Raw genomic sequence first — 22388 nt, 5'->3', positions numbered from 1 at the left:
TTTAAACAGTTCAGAGTCATGAATCTCTTTATTATCAGCAAAAACAAGACCACACACACACACATTTACAGTTTAAAAACATAGACGCTCATTGTGGATGTACAACAAAATAATACAATTCCTGCAGAAAAAAGGAGTATAGTGTTCATAATAAGGTATAAAAAGGAAAAGTTATTTTTAAATTAAAAAGTTCTGGGCCAACAAAATGTCCCCCATGTCATGCTACTTTAAAAACACATGCAAACATAAAACTCTCCAATACAGACAATCTTGAAACACTTTTTCACATACTCATGAAATTCCATTAGATAAAAAAAATGTGCCTACATCCCTTTAACAGTCTCTTAAGAGAGGAAATACCTATGCCTGTTGACCTAAGGTGCATATCAACAGTTGTCTTCATCTCCTTGTTTCCTTCTTCTCCCCCTCATTTGCATTGGAAACCTCAAAGCAGACAACAAAATGGCCGACCCTAGTTTCTGTTTGTTGATGGTGCTCTCACTTTAAATTTAAAGGAGGGAGACAAGGAAAGGAAGCAACTTTGGAAGCTTGGGATGCACCTCTACCTACGGTGTCAACAATGACAGACTTGACAGATACACTCAAAGGCTGTGGCATCAACCAACGTTCAAAACCCCTTTTACACAACCGTATATCAAGCAGGGAAGATGAAGAACTGAAACAGCACCGTTAGATTTCCTGGTTTCCTTCTGGCGTGTCAGTTACGCCATTTTAACATAAAGTTCTACAGAGTAATAAAAATATGGTGAACATGATTCCTTTTTTTTTGCTTGTTTATAAGTTCGTAATATCTACTCTTATCGTTAACCATTTCTCTGCCATTAGCATGCAAGAGTGCTTCACTACTAAAATAAATTCAATGTTGCCCTGCTTTTGTCTTTGGCAGCTTGAGTTAGTACAGAGCAGGTGTGGGCTCAGTTCCATTTCCGATGAGTAAATTCAGGTTTGACTGTGTTTGAATTGGAACTGGAGACCAACCCGGTGAAAGTGAAGTGATTGTATCAGAGCTTTCTGGTTGTAAGTGTTGTTGGTGCAATTGAGGCTGCCTACAATAAATACCACAAAAAAATTCTCCCCTGTAAAAATGTGAGCTAGTTTCAGAGCGCACCCATAAGCCTGCGGAAACATCATATTTAAAAAGTGTATCATTTTAACTTATATAGTCCATCAACATCAACAAGAACATCCTCACTCTAGAATCAGCGATGGACACTTCTACGACCTTCTATGAACTGAAATGAAACGTGATCTCAGTGTGTGACCCTCTTCAGTGGTGTAGAGGGTGTACAGAGGGCATATCGAGCGCCTCTCCTCCAGGTGCTTTGATCTGCCCCATGTATTCCTACCGCATATATTCTAGTAGGCATTTAACTGTGTATTACATCAACTACATCACTCACCCCCCCCCCCCCCCCCAGAAAGCAATACAGCAATTTTGTAACAATTGTTTGTGCTTGACCTCGCCACAAACTCCCACAGTGACCTGACAGATGACTGATATGTTTTCTTTTGTCAATCAGATAGATCAATTATCAGCAGAGGTTAACCAATCGGTGATGGCAAAGGAGGAAGCAATTGGTGTCATGTGACACTCAGGACCGCCAATCATACAGGTCTTGTAGTCTCACTCAGAGAACTGCAGTACCCATCATGCCTTGCTACGGTGGGGATGGTACTTGAACAGCAGATAATAGCAGATCTGAAATGCACAGTCCTCTGTCTCTAACCCTTCCTGTGGTTGCAGATCTGAAGGACTATAAGCTTCTCACACACCACCTAGAATTTGGGCTTTGAGGAACATCTGTTTCTTCAGATCTGCATTTATGGCTGGCAAGTTGGTTGGATAATCAGCTGTTTGGCTGATAATATAATGCTATGAAGTGTAATGTCCTCATACTGTAACACACATAGGCAAACACTTTAAAAGTTGTAACATTAAATACCTCAGTAAAACCGAGAAACTATGAAGCATTGTGTGTAAATAGCTCACGGCTTGCAAAGCACACATTAATTCAACAATAAATAAATCATAATTTTAAAATCCCTATGGTTGTATAGTTTGCTGGGATAGTGTTGGTTTGTATGGCTGCTGGGTTCAGAGGTGGAGGAGCTATGAGGTTTGTAAAAAAACAATACGTGTTTTACGTTCGTATTGATTGAATGTTGAGTATTGTTGTATTTAACTGCTGTTAAAATGTTCAGTTTATGACTTTAAAAGGTTGTAGTTGTGTCATTGACATACGCATATATATACATATTTGTATGTTATTTGCATCAGTTATTGGCATTTTTAGATCCTTTGTATGGATTGATTGTGCAGTATGTTTGCATCACTGGAAAAGGGTTTATTTTTTAAACATTTTTTTTCTATTGTGAGCTTTTGTGTAGAACAGGGTTAACACAAGGTACAGTAGGTCAGTTGAATGCTTGAACAGTTAGATTATGGTTGGTTTATGGTGGATGTGATTGCCATCCATTATAGACCTTTCTTTGTTGGTGCACTGAGTTTCCTCATCCCCCTTATTCTGCCCAGCAACTCACGGACAAAATCCTACAGAAAAAAAAGAAAGAGAAATAAAGAATGTTATGAGACAGTAGGACAGAGACAGGATCTGTAAACACGACTGACATCCTCACTGTACTAGAGGTTAAGAAACCCTGACCTAATTACAGTCTCCCATCTCTCCCTTCATCCATCCATCCATCCCTCCCTCCCTCTTTCTGTCCCTTTAATCTATCTATAACCCCCCTTCCTTGGTATCTCTCTCTTTCCCTCTCTCTCTGGTCCCTAAGTGAGAGTTCTCTGTGGGACTGTATTCACAGAACAATGCCTGTCCTGTCCCCCAAACATTACACTCAACCACTGTTGGTGTGTGTGTGTGTGTGTGTGCATGTGTGCATGTGTGTGCGCGTGTGTGTGTGTGTGTGCGGACATGACGCACATCAACCGCTGTCAACTTGGCCAGCTAGCCACTCTGCATACCAATGTCCTTGCAGCGGTTGTCACAGAATGACCTAACGCCATCGGGTTCTAGCACATGTGTGCACACCCTGTACAAACACACACACACACACACCGTGCCTAGACACACACACACTCCAATGACAGATGGTCATTGGAGTGGATTGGGAGGATGTGTTTCCAGTGTGCAAAGGTGGGATTTGTGTGTGCTCCATTTCATAACACACATGGTTGAACCCTAACCCACCCAAACACTGATCATCCCTGCAGGCACACACTCACTATCAAAAGTTATACACACTCACAAACACATACAGCATGAGCATGTGTTTCTGACTAAAGTATAGACGACTGTGTTCAGTGTGTGTGTGTGTGTGTGTGTGTGTCTGTGTGCTTGTGTTTGTGTGTTTAAGCGATGATGAGGCTTGCAGGTCAGTAGGTTGATGTAACAAACTCATGGTGGATTTGAGTGGGATGCTCTTTTGTACTCAGTAGCTGGAAAAGTGGTTTCCTGTGTGCGTATGTCTGTGTGTGTGTGGTGTGTGTGGTGTGTGTGGTGTGTGTGCATGTGTCTCGGATATCTGGTCCTTTCAGCCCATGTGTGTATTGAGGTCAGAATGTAGCAATGCGAGCAGACAGAATGACTGTCTGAATGCCTCAGGGTGGGAAGGGCTGAGTGAATGTGTCTGTGTTTGTGAATGTGCATGTGTGTACTGTATGTGTCTCTGTGTCTGTGAGTGTCTGTGTGTATACATGCCTATGTGTGTGATTGTGTTTGTTTGCCGGTGTGTGTCTGTCTGTGTGTCTGTGTGTCTGTGTCTGTTTGTGTGAGGGAGTTGAAGAATCCTAAAAAACACTTCTGGGATTTAACAGAGACAAACAGATAAAAACTAAATGTACTTACCTCTGTGGGTTTAAAGCAGTCTATTAAGGATTCCTGAGAGAGAGAGAGAGAGAGAGAGAGAGAGAGAGAGAGAGAGAGAGAGAGAGAGATAAATATTTTATACAACTTTTCAGAGAATGTGGTGGCAGGGCCCACTAGTCTATTTAGCTAAATAACATTGAATAGTATGATTGACGGCAAGCAAAACAGGACAGACCTGAAAGAGGCATTTCATCTGTTCAACCTGAGTCGTTAATAATTCATGAGTCAAAATCAGAATGAGCCGTTAAGGATTCATGTGTCAAACGAAGAATCACGCAGTGTGGGCTCTCGCACAAAGACACACACACACACACCTTACCTGCAGTTTGACAGCTCTCTCATCTTCACTGTTGACCTCCAGCAGGTCATCAATGTCAATTTCTACCTCTGGCATCTCCTCTTCCTGCAAGACCACACAAACATGGAAGGTCAGTCATTCAAATATACATTTATACCACATCCTGGTTACTCTGTGGCTTATTTGCCTGAGATAGAAAATCACATTCTGTGATGCGGGTAAATAACAAATATCAGAATTATTATTAAGACTACACACAAAAACACACATACAGTCGATGAACACACACACACAGTCCCTGAACACACACACACATTTCATGAACACACACGGCCCTTGACCACAAATACACAGCCCGTGATACACAAACATACACTGTGCATAAAACATACACACTGCCCAAGACACAAAACACACGCAAGCATACATACACACGCACACACACCCCTCTGAATCACTCCACCTCCCTCTAATTGCCAGCACATTTAGACTCCAAGGCCCTCGCAGCATAACTGGATAGGTTACTAAGCTACCGACAACACAGCGTACTGTACCACACAGCTGGGCTGTTCGTTTGTGGGCAGACAGATGAAAGTGGAATCTGGCGCTGTCACTGCAGCGCTGGCTCGGGTCGACGGCCGACGAGGAACAGAACGTTACGCCGTGCGCCACTTCAAAGATCTGTGTTCCTCGGAACTATGACACCACATCGTTGGTGTGTGGGTGTGTGTGTGTGTGTGTGTGTGTGTGTTCGTATGTGATAGCCCCAGGCTGCATTGGTATTCAGGCCTCATCATAAGGGATTAGCTGTTTGAATTAGACAGTGCAATCCTGCGGAGCAAGATGTGTGCGTGGAGATGGTTGGGGGGGGGGGGTAAAATTCAGTGTGCGACTATGTTAAGGTAATCGACTACCACACACAAGATTTAACTCCTTGTAGTATCTGCATTATCGAGGGGAATCTTCGACAGTTCTACAGCTAAAGGCTGTTTCTTCCAAGAGTCTTGCCCTCCAAAACAGAGAGGGGGACAGAGTGCCGCGTCAATTCAAAGTCCTGAAACCGAGAGGATGGGAGAGGTGGAGACACAAGGAAGGGGTATTTAGCAGTCAGTGGGAGATGTTAGAACGCACTAAAGAGGTAGCCAAATGAGGTGGAAAACTAACTTCACTTAAGTTGCTCTTTTGATCCTACGGTCCTCGGCAAGCATAAGTAGAGGCCGTCACTCCATAATGAAAGCCAGGTTGAGTTTATAAATATATATGAGCAGGAAAAACTGAATATGAATGTGAGCCTTTCGGTCTGGGTGACAGAGACCATAGTGACCCACTTCCTGAGGGAATGGCAGGAACAGATAAACAAGCGCTCGCTCACTCTCTCTATCTCTCTCTCTTTTCTGTATGCTTCTGTTTAAATATAAATGAGGCTCTAATTCCAAATTTGGCGTGAGAATGACACTCTTTCATCGCGTTGATACATTCAAATGCAGCTGGTGGGAATGTTATGAGGAGCCAACTAAAGGAGGGGTCAACACATATTTAAGTACACATGAACCAGTCGGTGCCCTGTGTGTTTGTGTGCCTTTCCCTCTTGTCAGCATGTAGTTCATCTCTCTCTCCTAGTGATTGGCGATGACGACTGAGCTGTATTTGAAGCGTGGCCACAGATAAACACACGTGTGTATGCACGCCTGCCATTACGCTATGTGTGTGTGTGTGTGTGTAATGACAGGGGGCAGGCACAAAGCTGGTAAGCCTCTCAAACATGTAGCTGTAGACGGACCCTTAGTGTCAGAGATCTATAAATAGTCCTGGTCTTATCCAGAAACTCACCCAGAACCTCACCCCAGAACCTCCCAAGGAACGTGACTTTCCATTCAGCCCTCAGGGAAGAATGACAGAGAGAGAGATACCAGACGAGCCCAGGAGAGAAGAAGAGAGAGACAGAGAAGGAGAACGAGGAAGAGCAAAAGAAGGAGCTGGTTGGTCTACTTGCAGGGCTCGCTCACAGAGACTACTTAGCAGCCACAGCGGTCTGCAACCACAGTGAGGTCCATCCAGCTGGCCCAGCCTAAGTAAATGACTCACCATCCTCCATACACATTCACATAAACAAAGTGTCAAATCGGTCACAATGAATCAGTCCTACTGGCTACCTGTTGTATCGTGGAACCAGAATTACTTGTTTACTTTAGAACACTTTTCACATTCACTCTCACACGCTCAGTGAGTTTCGATGAAACTATGCTGCTTTTAAGAGACAACTCTTCTGGCGTTTCATACAGTTTTAGCAAAGCTAACACCCTGCAGATGGTTCTACTGTCTTCTACTGTCTTCCATGAACTCTTGTCCTGGTGGTACAGATGTGGAGTGACAGTGGCTGTTGGAGATGCACCAGAGTTGTGACACACCACACAGTTGGCCCTTCTGCTTGTCAGTAGTGATCCCCCCCCCTCTCTGTTCTTCTGCCTATCCATCTGAGTGTGTGTGAGTGCGTGTGTGTGTGTGTGTGTGTGTGTGAGGGTCTGTGTGTTGAAGAGGTCTATCCTTAACCACTGATCTGTTAACAATAATTAAAGATTTCAACTAATCATTACTTTATTACTTTTATACTGCTTGGAAAGCTCTGAATATACGAAAGAATGTTTCGAACTATACCCTGCTATATTAGCTCATGAGAACATGGAACGTCAATGCCATTTCTTGGAGCCCTATCTAAAGCCTAAACAAAAGCTATCTAGCATGCCGCGTCCTTTTTCTGTGCTTGCAGAAGCTATGTTGATTATCACCCCAATGAAGTTTCTTGTGAGAATAAAAAAAAGACATATTGTGATTAACTGCCCTTCATTCCTGTAGCCACTGTTGAGTCTTCTGAGATGCTCAACTTGAGTGTATCAGACACCTGCACCTTATAGATCTATAATAAATACATTGGTCAGGTACTATCTAAGGCGTCTTGAGTGTGTGTTGGACAAGGAAGAACTTGAGCTTCCAGACTGGAAACATTCAAACAGACGGGCCCTGTCATAGCCACAACACTGAATTTACACCCACAGACCCTCCAGGTCGCACTCCAGAGAACACGGGACCCCCTCCCCCACACACACAGCAATTATCTAGTGATTAAGATGATAAATTGACCCGCTCCTCCAAATGTTCTGTATAAATGTGATAAAGGAATGAAGAAAAAGATGATGAAACAGGAGAGCCTGAGGAGAGAACAAGGAGAGAGTGAACGAGACACAGAGACTGGGATTGAGAGCCAGCAGGAGAGAGAGACACAGAGAGAGACACAGAGAGAGAGAGAGAGAGAGAGAGAGAGAGACATGGAGAGAAAGACATGGCGAGAGAGACTGAGACGTGGTGAGAGAGAGAGAGGGTAGCTTAGCGAAGGAGGAACGGATTGAAAGAAATGTAAAAAGAGGGAGAGAGGGGAGATAAGTGGGTCGCAGTGATTAGTTTGGGTCTGTGGGGCTGAGAGGAGGATGATGGAGGCGTGGGCGGTGCAGGAAACAGCCCAGCTCAGCCCTCTGCCGCACTCCGTTACACAAAGTTAGAGAAAGGGGGGGGGGGGGCTGGGATAACACAGCATATTAACTTTATTGACATCCTCGCTTTGAGACACAAAGAGAGAAAGAAGGGGGCGGGAGGGAGGGTGGGACTTATGCAGAGAAAGTCAAACAGCAAGGTGAGAAGGAACGAAGACTTCTTTGAGGGGATAAGATCATGCTGAAAAGAAGAAAAAGAGAGGAAGAAAAAGACGGCGAGGCCACACAAAGAGAATATAGTTTACCTGACTCTGCAGTAAGACGGAAGGGAATCCCCCCTCTTCCTCTCATCCCTCCCTCCCTCTCACCCCTCCCTCTCATCTCCCTCATATCCCTCCCCCCTCAACAGTCTCGGGTATCCAGCCTCCTGGCCATGCGATTTCTTCAGCTGACAGAACTACTGCTAACAGTGGTTCTGGGACTGAGATGGAGGAGGGCTATTAAAGGGCTCACCATGAGAGAGAGGGGTAGAATCCTATTCTGACAGATAGCTAGTCACATGGTCATGATGCATCGGCTCCAGCTAGACCTGAGACATGGCTCAGGTCTAGCTGAGCGACGAGAACAGATCCAAGTCGGGAACATCAAGTCAAGATTGACTTGTTCACAAATGACTGTTCTGTGCTCTCTCACTGTGCTATACACACACACACATAATAAACCTACACACACACACAGGCTTGTGAACTTTCACACACCACTGAGGATTTCTCCAGAGGTGAGAATAATCCTGTGCTTGTAAACAAACTCCAAGTGGCTAGGAGGGCATTACAATGAGAGCACTGATAGGCAAACAGTGGAGCACAGTGAGGGGAAAGTCATAGTAAGATTAAGCAAAAACACAGTCTCTCTCTCTCTCTCTCTCTCTCTCTCTCTCTCTCTCTCTCTCTCTCTCTCTCTCTCTCTCTCTCTCTCTCTCTCCCTCTCTCCCTCTCTCCCTCTCTCTCTCTCCCTCTCTCCCTCTCTCCCTCTCTCCCTCTCTCCCTCTCTCTCTCCCTCTCTCCCTCTCTCCCTCTCTCCCTCTCTCCCTCTCTCCCTCTCTCTCTCTCTCTCTCTCTCTCTGTCTTCTTTCCGAAAAAAAGAGCAGCTGTATCTATTCTCAGTCTTTCTTCCCCCCCCCTCCTTCTCCCCAGTGCTCTCTCTTTTTCTCTCTTTCCCTGGATATCTCTGTGGATCCTTTCCTCTGTGGAAGTCTATTGGTCCAATGCCTCACAATTCTCTTTCTCCTCTCCTGTTGTCCTACCGTTTTCCACTCCTCTGGGCAGTATTAGGGGATGTGCATTTCCTTAATACCCTACATCCCCCTCACTGTATCTCCCTCCACTGGCCCCGCCACCCCCACCCCCTCACATAAAAACAGATCATGCAGCAGTTTGACTCATTCTAAACAGATTTCCCACCAGCCCCCGCTAGCAGACAGAACTGAAATCACACGTCTTTGGAGGGAAAAACGTGTGATCGGTTAGAGGGGAGGAAGAAGACAGTGGAGTGAACGGGGGCTGTAGAAAGAGAGAATAGGAAAGTACTTAAAACGTACACACTGGTAGACCTTTTGTTTTGTGACATGTTTGACACTCAGCCACAGTGTGTGTGTGTGTGTGTGTGTGTGTGTGTGTGTGTGTGTGTGTGTGTGTGTGTGTGTGTGTGTGTGTGTGTCTGTGTCTGTGTGTGTGTGTTGACACATTTCATATAGCACCAAAGAACAGATGCATCATCTCCAAACCAAATGGAGGTGTTGACAAGCAAGGTTTAGATATACAGAGATAGCTACCAGCTGAACAAACACACACCTCACACTCAAACACACTTTTAAAGATCCTGACCTGTTGTGTTGGGTGCTACAGTATGTGTACAGACACTATATTAAGTAAATATACTGCATGTGAAATCCTATGTTTCAAACTATGACCCTCCCCCTTTGCTCTTAAAACAAATCAGGGTCACTAATTAAAACAGTCATCCAATCGATCATCTCCTCCCTCCAGGCCTAAGTGTCAATCAATCACTGACACCTGCATTGACTGATGGCAGTAATGGGGTCCTAATTCCGGTGAGTTCCTATTACACGTAAGCTCATCGCTTTTATGATCTTCAAATTTCATCCAACTAACATTTCACAGTTAATAGTTTTCAACCTCCGAACATTTAAATAATCATTGTCTGGGAGGGCAAGTCACATCAATCGTCCAGACCTGTCCAATTGATGCACGAGTCTCATCCCATCCACAACATTCTCACAACGACACACACAACAGGAGGGACTATAGAGCACAGATTTTCAGATACTGTGTGTCAGGTCACATGGCTGAGCGGTTAGGGAATCGGGCCATTAATCAGAAGGTTGCCAGTTCGATTCCTGGTTGTGCCAAATAACATTGTGGCCTTGGGCAAGGCACTTCACCCTACTTGCTTCGAGGGGAATATCCCTGTACTTACTGTACATCGCTCTGCCTAATGTTTTGTTCAGCAGCAAGTCTGGTCAATGACCAGTCGATGTATTGGTTGGTGAGAGGTGCAGTCTAGTATGTTCCTGTAGTGGAGCAGTTTGGTCAGGCTGTAGTGGTTCCCACCAACCTCATCAATCCCAATAGAGACAGCCTGTTAGATCTATGTTAGCGTGTGTGTTTTATGTGTGGGTTAACAGATACAGATGTCTGTATTTGTGTGTGCTTAGGCAAGAGCATGTCTGTTCGATTGAGCTGTGATTACATGCCCTGGGTAGAATTGCAGCATTAGCCTCTACAATATCATGGTCTATGACGATCACATGATACTATAGATTGGTTATAGGAAGGAGATGGCAAAGAGACCTGGGAAACTCAAGGTCATAGGAGGGAGACGGAAAGAGAGAAAAATCACGAGAGAGAGAGAGAGAGAGAGAGAGAGAGAGAGAGAGAGAGAGAGAGAGAGAGAGAGAGAGAGAGAGAGAGAGAGAGAGATACAGCTGTACCAAAAAGAAGCCGGTGTTGACGCCAGGGGGCGAGGGAGTCGGCCCAGAATACAGAATCCCTTGTCTATCACACTTACACACACACTGCTGGACACATACATACACACACACACATACACACTAAATCTGCCCCGAGACAGACCCTCTGTCAGTGTATACTACCACCCACGCTGGTGTTCTGTCTTTGCATTGATCCGGAGAGAGAGGGGGGCCCTGAGGGGGGGGGGGGGGGGGGGGGGTCATAGAGCAGACAGGGGGAGGGGGAGTGTGCCTGTGCTACTGCCTCCTTATCCTTCACTTGGCCCAAACAAACTGCAGTCTGACCCAATCTTCTGTGTGTGTGTGTGTGTGTGTGGGGGGGGGGGGGTATGAAGAGATCCTACTATCTCACACTCTTACCTGATGCATCTACTATCAATACCCTCAGGAAAGAGCCCTGCTAGGTTGTGGTATTTCATGCTTGTATACAAGGAGACGCTTCGATATGGGATCCATTGACTCGTATCCTGAATAAAGTGGGACAATCCAGAACATCTTCCCTCCTTGCCCTGCAGAGAGCACAGACATCCAGTATGCACGCTCACACTGAAACTGCAGACTCGGCTCGTCTAGGAATAAGTGAACACACTCCCATATTCACACTGCAGACTCTGCAGCTCTACAGAACATAGAGAGAAAAGCCACAAGCAGCACTTGTGTTTTTCCTAACGACCTCCATTGATTGTGAAGGAGAAGAGTCCAAGCCAGGAGGAATCCGTCACTGGGAGCTTTTAATCACTGGCTGAACTTGACCTCAGCACTAAACCAGACAGTTCTAAGATGGACGAGACCAGATTACCGGACAAGACCATATAGATATAGACTGAAGGAGGTGACTGAGCAGGAGAATGGTGGAGATTTATCTTTCGCTCCCCACCTCTAGCATGTCCTAGACTTCCCTTCTTGTAGCCAGGGATTGCCAGACCAAGTCACAAATGCGGAGTGGTCTGGAACTCGTCAATCCGTTTGAGATTTCCCAGGGGTTATCAACGGGTGCAGATCAAAATCCAACCCGCCCCATATCAGAGAAACAGTTGTGATTGGCCAGACCTGATTCTGGTCTGAGGGAAATCAGTTGGAATGGTAGGGTAGCCAGACCCATCTGCCTGAGCAGAGAAACCATGATGTGGCAGATTGTTCTGCTTCCCAGGTTACTTCTGCTTCCCTCCCCCTCTGAATGCTGTTCTAGGAACAGACCCCATGCGCAGGCCCGGGCTCTCTTTGGGTTTATGAGAAGCATTAATCATTGCCAAAATTCCCCTTACTTAACACGATGAGAGAGATGGGGGGGGGGGGAGGGGGAAAGAGAGACCTACAAAGGACACGGTAAAAAGTAAGGGTGAAAGAAGGAGGATGGGGAACATGAGCAAAAGAAGAGAGAGGGGTGAAATAGAGGGAAACGATAAAGAGAGAGAGAGTGGACAGAGGTCCACAGAGGCTCATGCTTCAGTGCTGTAAATGGCATTCTGAGATTCTCTTGCTTTTCCTGCACATCGTGTGTGTATAGAGAAACAAGATGAAGGGATTCCATTTATAAAGTTGGTGTTCCAGTTTTCCATTGGGAGACATACTGTGCATTAGCCGGCAACTGAGCATGGTATAACACACACATGCCAACACATACATAAACACAGGGGGGGTAACATTCTGGTTGAATTACAGGAAGTAAAAATCCATTTCTCTGAAGAGAGTAACCCCACTGCCGCTCTATCAGTTTCAATGCTAAACACACAAACACACACAGACACACACAAACACACACACACACTGGTGTCCGGTTTGCATATGAAAGCGATACGTACCCTGACCTTAAAGCCTGTCCAGCAATGCCAATTCAGCAGTTGGAGCACACACACACACACATGCTCACAATCCCACACAAACGAATCCCCTGACAGCACACCTGTCTCTCCCCCCCCCCCACCACCGTCTGAACATGGATGAAGCGGGTGTGACATCCTGTCTCCCTGGTCATGTGACCAAACAACACCGCCGTAAAGTCCACCTGGCCACATAGTCGTTAGTCATCCTCAGCCCTCACTCAGAAGAGACAGCTGAAGAAAAAAGGTTCACTGGCTGTCGATGAGCGTCAACCAGACCCGCACGCTGGTAATACATTCCCTCACACGCTCTCATTAGGCAGCATGTCAATCTGCGCTGTGGTGTTGTTTTGAAAAGGGATTGTTTGGAGGTCACATCAAGTCAGTTACTTAAGGTAACCTTTGTCACAGGCTGAATTCGTGTCTTACGTCTACCAGAGCAACATTTGACATCTGATTCATGGGAAACCGTCAGATGTTGATGTTCATTAATCATCTCTGTGTCGATGTGAGGTTGGGTGCCGGGTTGTCTCTTGAAAGCCTTTGCCTTGACAGGCTTTAAAATGAATTTCTACCTCCCCCTTTGTCTCTCCCTCTGTTTTTCCCTCCCTCCCCCCTCTCTCCCCCTCTGTCTCTCCCTCTCTCTCTCTCCCTGTCTCCCCCTGTCTCTCTCTCTCTCCCCCTTTGCCTCTCCCTCTCTCTCCCTCTTTCTCCCCCTCTCTCTCCCTCTGTCTCTCCCTGTCTCCCCCTGTCTCTCTCTCTCTCCCTTTGTCTGTCCCTCTCTCTCCCCCTCTCTCTCCCTCTGTCTCTCCCTGTCTCTCCCTCTCTCTCTCCCTCTGTCTTTCCCTCTCTCCCTGTCTCTCCCTCTCTCTCCCCCTCTCTCTCCCTCTGTCTCTCCCTCTCTCTCTCCCTCTGTCTCTCCCTCTCTCCCTGTCTCTCCCTCTCTCCCCCCCTTCTGTCTCTCTCTGTCTCCCTTTTTCTTCCTCTCTCTCCCCCTGTCTCTTCCTCTCTATCATCAAGCTGTCACAGAGCAGGAAATTTCAAACACAGTAGCCTACAATATAGCTCTAGGTTGGAAATTAAACAGCTGCAAGGCATGCTTGAGGCTGGATCACATAATTATACTGTTCAGACTGACACGTAGTAATGTGGTAAGGGGGAATATTATTATTACAAAAGGAAGTGTCTTGATTGAGTCAGTGCCAAACTATTGTCAGTGTGTGAGTGGCGGGGGGGAGGGGGGCAAACACTATGCATGAACATACACAGCACATACTGTATACGCACACACACATACAATATACGCCCCGCTACATATGTCCAAACACACATGCAGTATACCCCCCACTTTGTGCATGCAGACCACTCACTGCACATAGATAGAAATATGGATTTCAACTCAGATGCACAAGCTACACACACAGAAACACACACACACAGACACACGTAATGTGCATATGGGTGGTTATGTCTGAGATCTGTGTCTGTGGAAATCGCTCACTGGATGAAAGGAGGTCAGAGGGATTGGAGTTGTGGGGTTGACTGGCATCAGCACATCTTTCTTTAACCCTCTGGCCTTCTTTCCTCCCCCAGCCCTCAGCTCTCTTCCATCCCCTCCCCCCTTTTTCCTTCCAGCATACTGTGCTACATGGAGAACCCGCTAGCGTGCAAACACATACAGTCCACTGCCCAATGGAACAACCCCCTCTTAAACTGTTAAAGAATTAGACTGGCGCGCGCGAGAACGTATCGACACACGGTCCATACAGTGTGCACGGAAAATCGTCACCCTAAAGGTCAGCAAAGTCCGCTTCGGCGATAGCCACTGGTGTACCATATGTGTCATTACGAATACAAAAATTGTATAGGCCTAGTCTCAGTGGTACTGACATGATCAAAAATGCCATTGCGTTAAACACTGACCAAACCAAAATAATAGCTCAGTCAGTAGAACAAGGTGACACCCCGCCCCCCTTCTTATTAGCGCGTATTTTGTAGGACAGAAGGACTTCAATACGCAATTGATGTGCGAGAAGCGCAGCTGTCCGTGACCCTTTCTATCATTCATTTGACCCTGTGGTCCATCAGTCTTTCTTTTGCTCTCACCGCAAACACTGCCCTATGGGTTTCAGAGGAGAGGAGAATAGACCGGCGGATTGGAGGGTTCCGGGGATATAAACTATGCATCCAGACAGTCGGTGCTTTTTACGCATCCCCGACCGCGTTCTTCTCCGTTCACTAAGCACACGCTCCGAAAAGACAGTATGGGACAAGAGCTAGTATTGAGGAAAGCATATTTGAAGGAGACATCGACCTTAATTAACGCGCATAAAGGAGACATTTACTGAAGATTCCACAGTACAATTCAGACAGTGTCAATTATTTAAATGCAATATCAAAAAAGGCATTCATAGGCCTACAGCGCAACCGACCCAGACATACTGACTGGAATTTAACACAATGAGCAATGAGCAATACTGTCGAATAAACCATTTAGCCGTATGATGTTTGTTTAACAGCTTTAGTGCAAGGAATAACTCAATGCTCACCTCGCAATCGTATAACTCGCTCAGCTGCTCAATGATCCACTCCTCCAAGATAAGTCTTTTACGCAGCTCCTTCCTATCGTACTTTACCGTCACTTTTCCCTGCCTTTTTTGGACCGGGTCGTCCCGGGGCATGGGGCTGGATCCGGCACAACCCACGCCGGGCGCAGGCTGGAAGAATACCCGGCCAGCGGCCGTGGGCAGCGGGGCGCTAGTCTCGGTGCTGGCGGCTGACATTGCGTGGGGTAGACAATGTGTGGGTGAATGAGTGGCACTACGAGTGAAACAGGCTGCGAATGAACGGTGCTTTTAAACACCTGCTATTTAAAGCTCGTCGCGCATCCCCGGCGCGAGGGACAGCAGAGAGGGCGGAGCGTGCTGGCCAAATTCCCTCAATGGCTTTTTTTTAACCCTGTCAGTGCCATATTACAGCGTGTTGGAGAAGTCCTTTTCGACAATGTTGGGGACTCCAGAGCCTTGGCCAGGGTCATATATCATTTAAAAGGGGCAAAACAGAGTGTGGAACGACAAGGGGAGGAGGGAAGATGGTGTATTGACAGTGTTCCCTCTATACTTCATTTCTACATTACACTGACTGGGCTTCTCTGCAATGTCATCTGATAGAAGAGCTACGATAACAATAACAGAGTTAACACTTGAGATCCAACCAACACGTTCATAACGCGTTAAGACATGTTAGTGCTGAGTTGGAAAAGTAAACATTATCTCTACTTTTACTAAATTACTAAATTGGTCTGAATGGTTAAATGTGGCTAAGGGAGCCTTTTAAGTTAACTTAGTTTCTAAGTTAGAAGTTGTCATTTTGAAGGTAACTTGCTCAGGTAACTGAAGTGTGCCAGACAGTGCGGGGAGAGCAGTAGAGACTTTAAAAACTCATCAATAATGGCATTTATATAAGATGATCATCCCACTAATGAAGTTCTTGTGTCCCAAATGTGAGAGCTTGGTGGTATCTCCCCACCCCTGCTATGAATAACCACAGCATGGGCATGTAAGGACACACTCATAGTCTACTATACACCACACACAAATACACACACACACACTCACCCAACTACACGTCATTCAAATTCAGATGAATGGATCAGAAATGATGTCTGGGATTATACTGCCACCCTGTGGTATATCAAGGTGGTGAGACATTGGCTACTGTAGGTTAGCTGTAAAAAGTTTAAGGTGAAACCTAGTTCACGCTGTTGCGTATTTTTACGGACTGCGCGTAAGTTTTCAATACAATCCTCAAAACTTATTTGCACTGTCAAATGGTGGTGGGCGGGATTTACCGCGCCAGAATGCAGATGTAACAATACAAGAAAACCTCAACTTTTCACTGTAGTTGAAAAGTAGAGGAAAAAACAAATCGTGGTTCCACTGAATGGCCAATGAGACGTTTTACAACTCTTGCACAACTCATCAAATCCGTTTGCTGCAAATTTGTAGGCTATATCACAAACGTTTGGAGCATGCCCAATGCCCACCCTGTCAAGACAGATCAGTAAAAATACTTGTGTGAACCAGGCGTAACAGACATAGCCATTTATTACACCTGCCTGAAGGTTACGGATCATATACATTTATACGGGTTACGCTACGCATAGGGTAGTTTAGAGACTTGTTAGAATAGTTTTAATATCTAACCGTGCTATGTCCGTTCATGCCTAATTGTTGATTATTAACCTAGTGAAAGTTGGAGAGAGAGCAGAACATGACTTTTACCGCAATTCTCGTTGCAATTTTAAGCGTGGTCATTGTCGTTCTATTTTTAAGCTCTCGGGAAAAGGTGCAAACTTTAAAAGAAGAAGCAAAACCTTCCTCTAAGTCTAAACCATGGGTGGATGAGGATTTAAAAGACGACACAGAAATCACATCCAAAGATGAAGGTATATGTTGCATGCCACCTTGGGAGGAAATTGCGCTTTTATTTTAGAAGCTTAAACTCTTTAGTCCGTCCTTCAGAAAACTACTCTCATGACAGTTTTATTTTCCGATGGTAAAAGGCTGGAGTCAAAGGAGTATAATTTTGATATTCGTTTTGACGCAGCTGATTAGTTTATCAATGGTGCAGCCATGCTGCACCAAATAGCTTTCTACAAGTTTAAAGTTTTTTGCCTAATAGTGGTGTATCTATGTAGCAACATTGTAACCCATTTAAATTATATGTATTTTTTAATATGCAGTAGCCCTATAGTCAACCCTACACGTGTGTTTTAGTGCGGAAGTTGGTTGAAGTTATGTTTGGAAATAAAATAGGTTATTATCAACAAGGTAAGGTGTGAGAGCGAGAGAAGAGAGTGTTGGACGATCTGGGCAAAATTCCCCTTATCCCACGCAGGGTCCAAAGGGTACATCTGGTAACCCAAATGAATGACTGTTTAGCTTAAGAATGTATTCAAACCATGCCAAAATCTCGTCGCCAAGTTCAAAGTTACAATCTCGATATTTTGTGCCTGATCATTGGTCTTACGTCTTGCCTGTCATCATTTAGACGATGACGATTGGGTGGACAGTGGGGAGGCGGACCTTTCCCACGTGCCTTATCCTGTGGTGCGCTACCCTGTTGACATAATGGTTGAGAGATCCAAGGACCTCTACCGTCTGCTGAACCAGAGGCGCTCTGTCCGCTTCATCAGCCCTGAGCCTGTACCTCGAGAGGTCATCGACAACATCATCCTCACTGCTGGTGAGTGTGGGCATGTGCACACATGCAAACACACACACACAGTCACGCACACTCGGACACACAGACAGCACGAACACCTATTCACACATTTCAATTGTAAAAGGTGCACACACACACACGCACGCATTCAGCCTCGAGTGTATGCTGATGTCGTAGTTTTCCCGGATAGGCACGGCCCCTAGTGGAGCCCACACGGAGCCCTGGACCTATGTGGTGGTGGGCGACCCCGAGACCAAGCACCAGATCAGGCTCATCGTGGAGGAGGAGGAGGAGGTCAACTATCGCCAGAGGATGGGCCACAAGTGGGTCAGTGACCTGCAGAGGCTGAGGTGAGCGACACACGTGGACGCTCAACTGCAAAACAAGACAGGCCTGAAAGGGCATGAGTGGCTCTTTTCAAGTGAGCTAAGTGGCTCGCATGCGCACAGACAGACATACACACGCGGTCTCTTGCTTGGTCCCATGTCCTAAACGTTACGTAAACAGGATATCGCGGGGAGAGCAGCTGTTCAACATTTGTCTTCATCTCGCTTTTCTTCCCCCTGGCCTCTGTGTTTTCCTTTGCAACCCAGGACTAACTGGGTAAAGGAGTATCTGGATACGGCTCCATACCTGATCCTCATCTTCAAGCAGATCTATGGCATTCTACCCAATGCTAAGAAGACCCACTACTACAATGAGATCAGTGTCTCCATATCCTGTGGACTGCTATTGGCTGCACTTCAGGTAAGGTCCTTCAATGACACGCCCCAGCCATGACCTATGCTATGACTCCCACTATGACAAGGCCATATGTTTAGACTTGAGTGGGCTTGAGTCCTTACGATGGGCCCAAAAGTTTACGCAATTATGTTTTTGAGTGGGATACGGTATGCTTTTCCCCGCCAGAATGTGGGTCTGGTGACAGTGACGTCCACACCCCTCAATTGTGGCCCCCAGCTTAGACATCTCCTCCAACGGCCAGCCAATGAGAAGCTGCTGATGCTACTTCCTGTCGGTTACCCTGCCACCGATGCTACCGTGCCTGACCTCAAACGCAAGCCTCTGGATGACATAATGGTGTACATATGATGTCATCACTGAAAGCCAACAAGATAAAGCCATTTTATAATAGTAAGGATGATACAAATACTATTAATTTGTTAGGTACCTTTTAAATACCAATACTATGTCAACTTGGGATAGAGATAAACAATACCCTGTTATTGATTAGCTTCAATAAACCCTTCAAGTTCACAGACTATCTTTGTTTTTGTACACACGCACACACACACCCACAAACACACGCACACACATACACACTTGTCGCAAAGTATGCGAGTGTAAAGGGCGATATATGTTGGCAGTCTTGGAACGGTAGGTGGCTGTAAAGCCAACAGCTTTTAGCACAGCCATGAACAGACCACTGAAGAAGAAGACGACAAGACAGTGCGCAGGCGTAAACCACGTATCCCGATTACTCCACAATGCTGTTTTGGGCCGAACGCTAGCTGGGCAGTTGGCGGTTGTCAAGTCGCATACGTAGGGCTTGATAGGGGAGGTATAGCGGTGGAGAAGCAGGGGGACCCAAGTGCCGCTACGAAATGGCCGGGCAGCAGTTCCAGTACGATGACAGCGGCAACACATTTTTCTATTTCCTAACGTCCTTCGTTGGACTTATCGTGATCCCAGCGACATATTACCTGTGGCCCCGAGATCAGAATGCTGGTAAGGCCCTATGTCACCCGACTTGTGGCTAGTGTGAAGTGATGGCTAATTCGTAGATGTTAAGACAGCTAGGCTAGCGGTACTACTGAAATACACTCAAAGCTCATGATTTATTTTTTAAATAAAATAACTGGCAGATTGGTTGGGTTTGCTTGCTGGTCAATAATAACCAACATTAATCAGCATATGCAGCGTTTGTTTTGTTTTTTTAGACTAGCTAGCTAAGCTTCCATTGTAACATCAACAGATTAGTGAAGCTATCTAACGTTACCAATGATGCTTGTTTGCTACAGTGCTAGCAAGACTAGTTAGCTTTACTATACTTCACATAAGTAGTAAGCTAACAAGCCAACTACTCAAGAAACAAAAGCTAGTCAAGCTAATTATGTGCCAACTGTGACATTTGTTAGGCAGTTTTAAGTTCAGTGTTACAGTACGACTTCTGATTATTCGGCCCATCTTTCCAGCTCGCTAGTCAATGTAGGCTAATCATCGTGAAGCCACAATGATGTAGGCAACTTTTATTTTTCTATAGTTAGGGTAGCTACTGTAGTTATTACCTAACGTTATCAAAGCCTGACGTGTTCTTCAACGACATCCGCGGCCATGAATGTGGATGGTTGTTTACTACTAGTATCAAGCTAACGTCGATAGTTGGCTGCCTGCCACTCTATAAAGGATTGTCAATCCCCAATTACACTTTATCTAGCATTTTTGTAATCGTTATTTATAGTCTCGCTATAAAGCTGTTTTCTCGCCATTTTCTTTAATCTGTAAACTCCCTCTACATAAATACCTTGCAACGTCAACGTCATAATATACACTGAACAATGCATACCAAACCAGCTAGGTAGTCAGCTATTACAGTGCAAGGTGAATAGAATTGTTTCACAGAATTGTTTCATTTCACACAGTTCTTAAAATCCAGACACAACATCTAAATTAGTAATCTGACACAGGAAGAGGTTTGGAAGAGAGGAAAAAGGAAATGGCCTAACCCCAATGGAATCCTCATCTTTCTTGTATTTCAGTTATTTTTCCTATTGACAATTGTCTGCTTGCCGATTTGTAAATTCAAATGCCCATCTTAAGTGAAGCTAAAGTGAATTGGAACAGTTATTTAGCATACCAAAATGTTGTTTAGGAAACCCCACAGCAATGCATTACAGAACTGCCGTGCGTGTGTGTGTGTGTGTGTGTGAACCTACGCTAGCATCTCATCTGTGTGTGTGTGCTGTTCTGACCCGCAGAGCAGCTGCGTCTGAAGAGCTTGAGGCGGGTCCATGGCAGATGCCTCTGGTACCGGCTCCGGCTGATGAAGTCGCAGCAGAGCATTGTGCCCACGCTAAAGTGAGTGTGCCTCCCCTCCTCCCTGCTCATCACGCCATGACACCTTCCTGCCAGGGAGCCAATGGGGAGACGTTACAGCATGAATGACACCCCAATCAAAGTCTGACAGCGATCTGGTCACGCCCCGGCGTCCATACTAGGGTTTCGCGCAGTGTGTGCCTGGTAGACTACAGGTGGCGGGCAACAGACCTCAGAAGGGTTCAAATAAATCAGGCCAGTTACATACGTATCACTCTCCAAATATTTCTGTCTCTTATCCCTCGACACGCCGTTGGAAGGTCCCGTCGCAAGGTTGAGCCAGAGCCTGGCGTCGCCGTGCGTTTGTGTGGGCTCGGTCGAGGAGGCCAATCATTTACACTTTGAGTCAACCTGGCGCTTGTATACACACGCACCGCCTCCCAGAGCCAGTGTTTGTAATGTAGGCCCAGTCCGCTAAGAGCACTTCCTACTCTGTCTGTGTTTAGGTAAAGCCTGCGCTGCTGCCAATGAACTCAACGGTGTCTGCTGCAACCAACCCCCCCCCCCCACACATACACACACACATGCACGCACACACTTGTCTTGTTTTCTCTTTTGGAAAATGTGCTTTCGCCTGGTTAGCCTAGCCGAGGCAGCCCTCCCTCCTTCCTGCCTTCTCCCTCTGTTTAGTGTTTTTCTCTCTCTCTCTCTCTCTCTCTCTCTCTCTCTCTCTCTCTCTCTCTCTGTCTCTGTCTCTGTCTCTCTGTCTGTTTCTGTGTGAGTGAGTGAGTGAGGGGGGGTGCGAGAAGTTGATATGTGATATGACGAATGTAACAGGAGATCCAGGTGTGATGTGTTGAGCCGTGCCCAGGCCTGACCTGTAGAGGAGGCGTGTGGCAGCGGGCAGCAGCTCATGTCCTCCTCTCTCCTCCCGTCCTCAGGAAAGCTGCCCTGCTGTTCGGCTGGGCAGTGTTCCTCCTCCTGGCCTACAAGGTGTCCAAACTGGACAGAGAATACCAGGAGTATAACCCCTATGAAGTCCTCAACCTGGACCAGGTAACGGGCCCAGCACACACACACACACAAACGGGTATATTCACACAGTGAGCGTGTGTAGCAGGGTGCTGATGATACGCTGCGTTTCAGGGGGCGTCGCTGGCGGAGATCAAGAAGCAGTACCGCCTCCTCTCGCTCAAGTTCCACCCTGACAAAGGAGGAGACGAGGCCGTGTTCATGAGGATCGCCAAAGCCTACGCTGCGTAAGTGTGTGTTTGTCTGTCCCGTCTGTCCCGTCTGTATGTCTGCAGGACGCAGTTGAAATGCTGTGGGTTGACTTTCTTATCCCACAGTATTAATGGTATTGTTTGTTTATTGTTTGTTTCAATGCCCCCCCCCCCCCCCTCCTCCTCCTCCAGTCTGACCAATGAGCAGTCAAGGCAGAACTGGGAAACGTACGGCAACCCAGATGGGCCGGGAGGTGAGTTCCCCCATCTCCTTAAGTCTCAGTCGAGTTCCTTGGCTAACCCGAACAACCTTATTAGCACACTATCGGCTGATGTTGGCCTC

The 22388-nt window shown here is 46.2% G+C and overlaps 3 protein-coding genes across 4 annotated transcripts in view; 2 read left to right on the top strand and 1 right to left on the bottom strand.

The window, feature by feature from the left end:
• ppp1r14c (protein phosphatase 1, regulatory (inhibitor) subunit 14C) lies at positions 1-15389 on the bottom strand. The gene is made up of 4 exons (XM_084699223.1): positions 15110-15389; positions 4228-4311; positions 3888-3920; positions 1-2572 (listed from the first exon to the last, which is right to left on the bottom strand). Exons 1-4 carry the CDS (start codon positions 15341-15343, stop codon positions 2498-2500), a joined length of 426 nt encoding a protein of 141 aa, XP_084555349.1. The 5' UTR covers positions 15344-15389; the 3' UTR covers positions 1-2497.
• A 1258-nt stretch (positions 15390-16647) lies between these two features.
• On the top strand, positions 16648-19043 carry iyd (iodotyrosine deiodinase). Its single transcript, XM_084700394.1, has 5 exons — positions 16648-17007; positions 17613-17807; positions 17977-18136; positions 18380-18533; positions 18696-19043. The coding sequence occupies exons 1-5, from the start codon at positions 16833-16835 to the stop codon at positions 18876-18878; spliced, it is 867 nt and encodes a 288-aa protein (XP_084556520.1). The 5' UTR covers positions 16648-16832; the 3' UTR covers positions 18879-19043.
• Positions 19044-19258: 215 nt separating this feature from the next.
• Positions 19259-22388, top strand: part of sec63 (SEC63 homolog, protein translocation regulator) — an 11891-nt gene continuing 8761 nt past the window's right edge. Inside the window, exons 1-5 of one of the 2 annotated variants that reach the window (XM_084700213.1) lie at positions 19259-19514; positions 20765-20864; positions 21764-21878; positions 21969-22081; positions 22238-22299. In XM_084700213.1, the coding sequence (XP_084556339.1) occupies positions 19391-19514; positions 20765-20864; positions 21764-21878; positions 21969-22081; positions 22238-22299 (514 nt within the window). In that variant the 5' untranslated portion in view covers positions 19259-19390. The remainder of the gene's footprint in view (positions 19515-20764; positions 20865-21763; positions 21879-21968; positions 22082-22237; positions 22300-22388) is intronic. The other variant, XM_084700212.1, reaches the window with a different exon arrangement.

This window comes from Hypomesus nipponensis, chromosome 6 (genome assembly GCF_054491055.1).
Source record: "Hypomesus nipponensis isolate SF chromosome 6, ASM5449105v1, whole genome shotgun sequence".
Classification (NCBI taxonomy): Eukaryota; Metazoa; Chordata; class Actinopteri; order Osmeriformes; family Osmeridae; genus Hypomesus; species Hypomesus nipponensis.
Note: the sequence above shows the minus strand (reverse complement) of the source record. Positions and strands in the feature narration are given on the sequence as shown.

What these genes read in the sequence shown, in the direction of transcription:
- ppp1r14c (XM_084699223.1), bottom strand. Translation starts at nt 15,343, where the DNA reads ATGTCAGCCGCCAGCACCGAGACTAGCGCCCCGCTGCCCACGGCCGCT. An exon ending in AGAGAGCTGTCAAACTGCAG is followed by an intron (nt 3,921 to 4,227) that starts GTAAGGTGTGTG and finishes TCTCTCTCTCAG; the next exon opens with GAATCCTTAATAGACTGCTT. An exon ending in ACTGCTTTAAACCCACAGAG is followed by an intron (nt 2,573 to 3,887) that starts GTAAGTACATTT and finishes TTTTTTCTGTAG; the next exon opens with GATTTTGTCCGTGAGTTGCT.
- iyd (XM_084700394.1), top strand. Translation starts at nt 16,833, where the DNA reads ATGACTTTTACCGCAATTCTCGTTGCAATTTTAAGCGTGGTCATTGTC. An exon ending in CAACATCATCCTCACTGCTG is followed by an intron (nt 17,808 to 17,976) that starts GTGAGTGTGGGC and finishes TTTCCCGGATAG; the next exon opens with GCACGGCCCCTAGTGGAGCC. An exon ending in TGCTATTGGCTGCACTTCAG is followed by an intron (nt 18,534 to 18,695) that starts GTAAGGTCCTTC and finishes TTTCCCCGCCAG; the next exon opens with AATGTGGGTCTGGTGACAGT.